The sequence below is a fragment of the Diabrotica virgifera genome, chromosome 8 (assembly GCF_917563875.1).
Source record: "Diabrotica virgifera virgifera chromosome 8, PGI_DIABVI_V3a".
Taxonomy (NCBI): domain Eukaryota; kingdom Metazoa; phylum Arthropoda; class Insecta; order Coleoptera; family Chrysomelidae; genus Diabrotica; species Diabrotica virgifera.
Window position 1 is genome coordinate 106872921 of NC_065450.1, and position 10177 is coordinate 106883097.

A 10177-nucleotide genomic window follows, 5' to 3' on the forward strand; every position below is an offset into this window, starting at 1 on the left:
TCCGGTCTGTTCTCAGATGTGATTTTCATCACTGTCATATTAATCTGACGTTCTAAACAAGTGAAGGTTCATTGCAACAAGTGAAGGTTCCAGGACTGTAATGGCTCAATGTTCCTATGTGTCTAGTATGTTGGCGCTGACTGTAAATATTATATATACATAAACTAGAAATGATCACAGCTGATTAGTTAATTAGCTGAAATGTTAGTAATGTTAGTAACAGCTGAAATGGAAGACTCAGTGTACTCTTTTCTACGATTCCAATATTTCGTTAACAGTCATTAACATCATAGGGACGCAGTTTGAGATTTTAGTCAACAATGTTATATATGTGAAAAAAAGCGGCATTAACAAAAAGAATTGCAGTGAATGTTATTAAAATACCACTAATTATTAAAATCTTTTAAAATTCTTCGCACAGAAAGATTTCATTGATATAATTGTCTCTAAAACCTTTCTGTGCAACAAATTTTAAAAGATTTTAATAATTAGTGGTTTTTTGCATCGTTATATGTATTATAGGTAGTTATATTTTTCATTTTTAATAACATTCACTGCAATTCGTTTTGTTAATGCCGCTTTTTTGCACATATACCTATAACATCGTTGACTAAAATCTCAAACTGCGTCCCTAATGATGTTAACGACTCTTAACAACATATTGGAATCGTAGAAAAGAGTACACTGAGTCTTCCATTTAAGCTGTTACCCCAATAATTTGTAAATTGATATTATACATATATGTATATATTGTATATATATCTTGGAAAATTCCCTAAAAAAATACAAATATGTATTTAATAAAAGTGTAGGTACAAAATGTATTTATTTAAAAAAATGAACATGAATAAAACAAATATCATGATAGAATAAATATGAATATAAATAACGTAAATATTGAGGTTGTTGAAGAATATATATCTACCTGTGTCAAATAATCAAAGCTAATAAAGAGATCCAATTATAAACAGTAACAATTGAAGTACAAAGAAAAATCAGATTGGCGTGGGCAGCGTTTGGAAAGTTACGATGGATACTAAAAAGCACAAATACACAAACCCATGTAGTTGATCAGTGTTCTGACGTATGGCTCAGAAACATGGCCATTAACAAAGGTCAACATAAACAAAATAGAAATAACCCGGAGAAAAATGCAAAGATCCATGTTGTGAATAAAACTGAAAGGCAGAAAATCAAACAAATGGATAAGAGAGAAAACAAAAGTAAAAAATGAAACTGAACATAAAACAGAGTTAAAATGGAGATTTGCTGGCCACAATGCGAGACAGGAAGATAAAAAGATGAAATGCTGAAATACAAAACTGGAGACCGTGGACAGGAAGAAGATAAAGACCTCAGATGCAATAGAGGGGCGATATTGTAAAAGCTGCAGGAACTCACTGGAAAAGCACAGCCGAGGACAGACAGATTATGGAAAGATTTGGGGAAGGCCTATGTTTAAATCCGGGTTGACATTACTAGTGAATAACGAACGTGGCTCACGCTTACCTACGTAATTTGCCCGTGCTATTGTTAGATATTTTATTATCTATTTTCAAACTCGAGCAGTACATTTGTATTGCTATGCAATGCATAAATAATACAAATGTACTGCTCGAGTTTGAAAATAGATAATAAAATATCTAACAATAGCACGGGCAAAATACGTAAGCGTAAGCCACGTTCGTTATTCACTAGTAATGTCAACCCGGCTTAAAGTTCAATAATAGAAAAGGGCTAAAGAAGATTAGGGACTTACACATTATAAGTAATATGTTGGCCACATTCTTCTAAGAATTGGCCAACATTCATATTATTATAATTTCTTAGTAAGTTTGCTAATCTTCCATTTGCCCTCTGGTACCTATTATCTTGTACCTCCTCTAGTCCTGCCTCGAGACGGCTACTAATCAAATCTTGCCTCAGCTGCTCTTTGATTAGCTTTTCTATCAATATGTATGGATTAGGATGGCGGCAACTGAACATGCTATTAAATGCATGGTGAAAGGATTCCGCTGAATTTGTTGTTCTTGGTAACCCTTCCAGAGTAATATTATTGCAATTCCACATGTCAATTGCATAATATGGATTTCTTGGCGGAAGTGTACGTCCAACCCAGGTTGTAATAAAGTAGTCGATAAAACTGTGGCATCTTTCGTCTTCTCCAAAGCTATCAATTAACTCGGTCTCCAATAGTTCGAATACTTGAGAAACCTCTGCTGGTGGCACGAACGGAAGAGCACAAAATGATTTTATTAAGGTTTTAAAGAATTGTTCATCTCTGTAAAGTTGTGCTAAACCTAACTGCTGCACTTTACGCCATATTGCTTGACAAAAATGAAAGAAGCAACCGTGAACTCTAATATTGGGTACTAATCGTCTAAAAGTGTTAACAACTGCCATCTCAAAATCAATTACGATTGTATTAGGTCTTGCTCCAGGTCGAATGATATCGATTTTTTCGAAAATTTTAATCAAACTTCTCTCGTAACTCCGCTCATTTTTGTTTGGCAAAAATGCGTAGATGAATGGTAATGTTTTGTTGTGAAAGACCCCATGTATAATCCATAGCTGGTACCACAGATTCGGAGCACTTTTAAAAGTGCCATCGACAACCCATGTATCACATTGGATTAAACGAGTAAGGTCTAAAGTACAACCAAATATAATTATACGATTTTGATCATCTATTCCAGTATCGCTCAAAATGAAATCCTGAGGTATGGATGTTTTGGTTCTTCTCAACTCATTAGGGATAATTAATTCCCTAAATGAGTGAGGCACTCGTGGAATTACCTGATTTCTTCGGCGTACTTTTCTCACCATCTTTTGCATAGATGTCAGTTGTGGCAAATGAACCTTCGTGTCATCCGATATCCCTTCTAGGGCAGTGTTCACAACATCCCTAGGTGTATAATGACTGGAACTAGCTGCCTCTCTTATCTTGTGTTGCACAGTCATGGGTCCTATTTTATGAGAAGGCCCATGATTGTGCACTCTTCTGATAATAACGTTTTCGCCATCGTTGCCATCACCGATAGTTATTGCAGAACCGCCACATGATTCGCCGCAGGTCCAATAAGGTCTGCCATTAGGAGTACTCCTAACTCTATGGTAGAAGTACTCTTGGAAGATTAATTTTTTTTGGCCTCTCTTTGTCGATATGTACGTTGCCATTGCCACGATACAGGGATACAACTAAGACACTAAGAACTGAACGCACTGACTTTACTCTAAAGACTACTTAATTAACAGCAAATGACCTGCCATAAGAAGAATCACGTGATTTATCTTATGAAAGCAGGCGGGGGGCAAAATGAGCGTTTTTTCCTGCTGGTACCTATTACACAAAACCATAGAAAAATTAATTTTTTAAAGATACCTACACAAAATTATTAATGGTCATATTATAATACTTAAATTAATCATATTAGACTGTGCAAGAGATATGCCAGTAAAACAGAACAATAATAACAATAATGATATAATATCTAAGTTTTGTTTCTTACACCGATAGGACATTGCGAAGATCAACGAAAATTTCTTAGAATTTATTAAGGTGACCAACTGTACTCATTTACTGAGTTTTGTACTCTTTTTTCGCAAACCGTACTCTTTGCAAATCCTGTACTCTGAAAGTACTCATTTGTATAATTTTATACTCATTGTGAACGGATAGAATGGATATTGAACTTTAGAGCAGGGGTCACCAATTAGCGGATCGCGGTCCGCATCCGGACCGTGAGCTAGTTTTGTGCGGACCGTCAATAAATTCAGAATATACCTAGTGTTTGGCAATTTGACTATGTTTGGCTCAAATGAACTTTATTAAAAATCGGTATAGATCAGGGCCTATTTTACCACTAGGCCCATGAGGCCCCTGCCTCGGGCCCGCATTTTATTGGGGCCCGAAAACATCACTAAAAGAAAATTTTTATTGAAAAAACAAAATAAATTTTCAAAATGATTTCATTTTACGAACAGGAAATGATAAATGATAAACAAATTAGGTTAGAGTGATATTCATGAACCATAAGTCCATAAACCATTCTTAAACCATAAACCATCATAAAAATGCAATAAGAGTAGGTATAATAGATTGCCTTGTCGGCACCAATAACAATAAGCAAAATTTATACACCACTACGAAGAATTACAGATACAAGAGCCAAGAGGTAGAATTAAAAAGAGTCATCGTCACGTTTTGACGTATTTATTTAAAATGCACTTTTAAATTTAATATTTAGTTTGATGTTTAATGCCGTTTTATGCAAAGATAAGGTATTGCTTGATTGTATGTATTAGTTTTCAGTCCTGTGCATTTTAAGTTCAACTAATCTATTCATTAATCATCAGTCGTTTATTAAATTTCTGTAAACACTTATTTTTCTTATCTAAGTAATCGTTTCGTTATCATGAGTTACAATCATTTAAATGTCAGTAAAAACGAAAAAAGCAAAAAATTAAGAGAACAGAAACGGCAGGCACAAAAAGATGAAATATTATCTTATTTTACACCTCAAAACAGTGCGCAAAAAGGAAGTTCGTCCTCCATTATGAACTTCTTCTTCTTGTTCTATCCCTAATAGCACAAGGACGTCCATTGGACGTCCTTCACGGACTTTAGGGACGTCCATTGGACGTCCGAGGAACGTCCTTTATACGTCCTATTTTGGTCCAAATGTCGCGCTACCGAACGTCCATTGGACGTCCATCTAAGGTCCGAGGGGACGTATATTGGACCTTAATCGGACGTAATTTGGACCTTGATCGGACGTCCTAGGGGACGTAAATTGGACCTTAATCGGACGTAAATTGGACCTTAATCGGACATAAATTGGACCTTAATCGGACGTAAATTGGACCTTAATCGGACATAAATTGGACCTTAATCGGACGTAAATTGGACCTTAATCGGACGTAAATTGGACCTTAATAGGACGTAAATTGGACCTTAATGGGACGTAAATGGGACCTTAATCGGGCGTAAATTGGACCTTAACCGGACGTAAATTGGACTTTAATAGGACGTAAATTGGACCTTAATCGGACGTAAATGGGACCTTAATCGGACGTAAATTGGACCTTAATCGGACGTAAATTGGACCTTAATCGGACGTAAATTGGACCTTAATCGGACGTAAATTGGACCTTAATAGGACGTAAATTGGACCTTAATCGGACGTAAATGGGACCTTAATCGGACGTAAATTGGACCTTAATCGGAAGTAAATTGGACCTTAACCGGACGTTCTAGGGGACGTGAATTGGACCTTAACAGGACGTCCAATTTTGGTCCAAATGCCACGTCACCAAACGCCCAATGGAGGTCCACTTAACATCCGAAGGGACGTTCGGTGGACGTCAATTGGGCCTTCATAGGACGTCCCAGTTTGGTCCAATGTCTTGCTGCCGAACATCCATCTAATGTCGTGGGAAATAAAAAATATATTTTTTAAGGAACTTATATTACATCTTATATTAAATTACAATTATTGGATATTACATTATTTACATTAAATTACAATACACTTCTCCAAGAAATTAACGCACCACCTTAAATATGGGGTATTTTTTATGTCTCGTATTTCCTAAACCTGTTGTTTCATCTAAGTGATTTTTTTATAATATTATAGCCTAGGCTATAGGTTACCTCCTTAAGCTTGTCATGCACAGGGAGCTATGCTGTAATATATGTACATTATATCATATCGCTCTCTATAGTAATGAGTGAGCCTGCAGACAGAAAACAAATGGTTCCATATGTGCAGGCTCACTCATTACTATAGAGTGCGATGTGATATAATATATATTACAGTATAGCTCCCCGTGCATGACAAGCATAAGGAGGTACTTAACCTATAGCCTAGGGCCTAGGCTAGAATATTATAAAAAAATCACTTAGATGCAACAACAGGTTTAGGAAATTCGAGACATCAAAAATGCCCAATTTTTAAGGTGGTGCGTAATCGGCTGTATATACAGGGTGTAACAAAAATACACGTCATAAATTAAATCACATATTCTGGGACCAAAAATAGTTTGAATGAACCTAACTTACCTTAGTACAAATATGCACATAAAAAAAGTTACAGCCCTTTGAAATTACAAAATGAAAATCGATTTTTTCGATTATATCGAAAACTATTAGCGATTTTTTATTGAAAATGGACATGTGGCAGTATTATGGCAGGAATATCTTAAAGAAAAATTATGGTGAAATTTGTGCACCCCATAAAAATTTTATGGGGGTTTTGATCCCTTAGATCCTTCCAAACTTTTGTGTATGTTCCAATTCAATTTTATTATTGTGGTACCATTAGTTAAATTCAATATTTTTGTTTCTTAGTATTTTTCAGATAAGGCAGTTTTTATCGAGTTGCGACTTCTTTTTTAACATGTCTACATAAAAATTTTATGGGGGTTTTGTTCCTTTAAACCCCCCAAATGTTTGTGTACGTTCCAATTAAACTATTACTGAGGTACCATTAGTTAAACAGAATGTTTTTAAAACTTTTTTGCCTCTTTGTATTTTTTCGATAAGGCACATTTTATCGAGATCTGGCTTCTTTTTTAATATGGTTCAAAATATCCCTAAAAATGTAAAGCATAAATAAGTCTGCATATTATTACCAAGTCTCCATAATCGTACTTAACCATATACAAATATGTGGTGGATTTGACAAATATTCAAAATATTTCGATAAAAATTGACTTTTCGAAAAAGCAATAAGAGGCAAAAAAGTTTTTAAAACGTTGTGTTTAAATGGTACTACAATAATAATTAAATTGAAACGTGCACAAAAGTTTGGGGGGGTTTAAAGGAACAAAACCCCCATAAAATTTTTATGGGGTGTCCAAATTTTACTATAGTTTTTTCGTAAGATACTGCTGCCATAATAATGCCACATGTCCATTTTCAATAAAAAATCTCTAATAGTTTTCGATATATTGGAAAAAATCACTTCATCTTGTAACTTCAAATGAATGATAAAGGCACAGAGACTTAGATGGCGAGGTCACATTGAAAGGATGCCAAACACGAGGACTCCAAAAATGGTACTAAACTACACTACAGCTTCAAGAAAGAGAAGAGGAAGGCCGAAAAATAGATGGAAGCAAGAGGTCGAAAAAGATTTGGAAAGAATGGTGCTACAGGGTCAGAAAAGAAAAATGAATAACAGGAAGGAATGGAGAAAAATCACATATCAAGCCAGAGAAGATCTCAGTACATAAAGAAACGTGAAAATGAAGAAAAAAAACAAACTTTTCAAGCCATGGGCCTCTAAGACCCTTGGTGCTATTATATATATATATATAACTTCAAAGGGCTGTAACTTTTCTTGTGTGCACATTTGTACTAAGGTAAGTTAGGTCCAATCAAACTATTTTTGGTCCCAGAATATGTGATTAAATTTATGACCTGTATTTTTGTTACACCCTGTATATATCTACATACTTCGTCTAATTTACTAACTGTTGCGCGTCATCCGCGTCGTAGCCTGTGAGGTTGCATGATACCAACACGAAATATTTAGGCGGTAGGTGTGTTCTTTTTTAGAATCACTTTGCCGAGTACACTGGAATTACAGCCACTAGACATATTTTATTATATACGCGTAGAAATAATATTTGAAGATTTCTATTAATGTTAACCTAAAGAAATACACAATAATATGTTTCATTTAATTTGTATAAATGGATTATAAAGCGTTTTTATGAAGCAGATTTGTTCGGATCACACTGTAACTGTAATCGAACGAAGGTGACATTTTAGAATAAATTGGTAACATTTATTTGACAGTTACGGTGATGACACTTCATATTTGTTTATATTCTTTACTATAAGTATCTGTTTTATTTATTATATTTACTGTTTTTATTATTTACTTTACTATAAAAAGATCCTCTACTATAAAAATATAAATTTCACCTAATTTTATAACGACTTGGAATAATCGAGGTATCTGACAACTTTTTTAGTTATTGTTATTGTAGACATACTTATTGTTATTGTTATTGTAGACATACTTATACAAAGAAACCTACCGGCTTTTTGCCAAGAGTTCGGAGCCGTTTTTTAATTATTAACAATGCAGTGCAAAAACTCTTGCACTGCAAATCTTAAAAGATTATAACTTAATTCTTGTTCTCTATTTCTTAAGTTTTTACTTATTTACATTGAATATTAATTTGCTTTGTTGTATAATCCACGTTTACAATAATTATGTGACATATTTGATTTAAAATGGATTCAGGATCTTTTTATACTTTGGCAACTATGTCAACTTAGATCTCTGGCGTAGATAATGACGTGCAACAGTAAGTAAATTAGATGGACTGTAGGTTATATTTGGTTCTTGGGACATCAAAGTATATTTTTTAGACATTCTTAGTCACTGATGTGACATACCTCCGATTTGTTTTTTCATGAGTTTTGTAAGAGAGACTAAAAACTTTTTTTATAGTCACCTCCTGTTTTCATATATTTTTTGACATGTTTTGTAGTAAATTCAACTATCTATTTACTACAAAACATGTGAAAGCAGATGATCCTAAAAATGGTTTTTCGTCTCCTACAAAATTCATGAAAAAGCAGATAGGAGAATTATTGTACATTACAATTCTCTGATGTTTGGGAAAAAGGGCTTAAGTCAGAATTGCACATCGATAATGTTTTGATGATTTCTACAGTACTGTAGTAGATTCTACTGTACATACAGTTTACATCTACAACAGTTTTTTTCTGGTCCAGAAATCATCAAAACATTATCAATGTGCAATTCTGACTTAAGTCCTTTTTGCCAAACATAAAAAAACAATCTGGTCATAACTGACCAATGAGCAATTTTAATTTAGCCTAAATTACTACTGTTTCTTAAAATGAAGAGCTTACCCCATAGCGTCTCTTATCTAATCTAACAAGATCGTGCACTATTCTAACATACACAGGCACAGCACACAAGCACTATGCTCCGTTTTTCACTATCACCTATCACTCGAAACTAGTTCAAAAGGATTTGTCCTCTTCAATCTTCTAGTTTGCCCAGTAGTATCGAGGAGCTGGATTTCCTCGATATTCTTGAACTCATGAAGTTGATACTCGTGACCCTGCTATCTTCTTGATATTTGTTGATAATGTAATAACTTATTATGCATGGACAATGTGGACTTTCTTCCAACTAGCCAATACACTTTTTATATCTCTCTTTTGCCTTTCATAGCCACAGGGCTATACATTTCCTTCTTGGTTTTTTTTTGTAGGCCACTTTCAGCTGATTCTAAAAAAAATTAAAATGAACGGTAATTTTTCTATTCTTTACAATTAAAAATCAAAAGAAATAGGTACCTATTTACAGGTAATAATATGCATGTATAAATGATTCGTTTCATAAAGAATAAAGAAAATTGAAAACGGATTTTATAATACTTACAAAATTGTTTAAACAAGAGATCTAGCCAGTGCCCAGAGCAAAAACTAGCAGACAGTACAGCACAAAAGCCACTAATTTCCATTTCCCACACCCCCTTATCGATGCATTTTTTTCCAATCAAAATTTTTACTTTTTTACTAAATTTTTAGGTTATCGGTTATGTTATGAAAATGAAATGTGATGACCAATGACCACGAGACGCTACATAGATACTCGCGCGGCAAATTTGAAAATGAACGCAAATTGAACAGTACAATAAATGGCCTCTCTTAAAATCTTGTAATGGAAAATTTTACCCCTCCAGGAAGACATTGTACTATGTTCATAGAATATCTTGTGGTAACTTTCCACCCATAATTTAATCAGATAGATGTTCACGGAATAGAACGGTAGTACCTACATTCCTGGAATGTTTTGTGTTGTTAGGATTAAACTTTTATTTTATTTATTCTTGAATATTTCCTATTGTTAAACATTGTAACCAATAATTTACAAATAAGATTTTCATTACATTACATAAAATCAAAAACATTTTTTGGATATTAAACTATATAGTTTGTTTATAATTGTAATAATTGTATATACAATTTTGAATTAAGATTTAATCTTTTCGATTTAAACTACAGTAAAACCTGTGTTACCGGCCCCCTGCAAACACCGGCCACCTGTACTAACGGTCAGTTTAAAAATTCCCCAAACCAATTACAGTAAAACCTGTCAGTAACGGCCACTAAAAATGAAAA

The 10177-nt window shown here is 34.0% G+C and overlaps 1 protein-coding gene across 1 annotated transcript; it reads right to left on the minus strand.

The window, feature by feature from the left end:
* Positions 1 to 1570: 1570 nt before the first annotated feature.
* Positions 1571 to 9797, minus strand: LOC126889672 (uncharacterized). The gene is made up of 2 exons (XM_050658194.1): positions 9435 to 9797; positions 1571 to 9281 (listed from the first exon to the last, which is right to left on the minus strand). The coding sequence occupies exon 2, from the start codon at positions 3175 to 3177 to the stop codon at positions 1756 to 1758; it is 1422 nt and encodes a 473-aa protein (XP_050514151.1). The 5' UTR covers positions 3178 to 9281; positions 9435 to 9797; the 3' UTR covers positions 1571 to 1755.
* Positions 9798 to 10177: the final 380 nt, after the last annotated feature.

What these genes read in the sequence shown, in the direction of transcription:
- LOC126889672 (XM_050658194.1), bottom strand. Translation starts at nt 3,177, where the DNA reads ATGGCAACGTACATATCGACAAAGAGAGGCCAAAAAAAATTAATCTTC.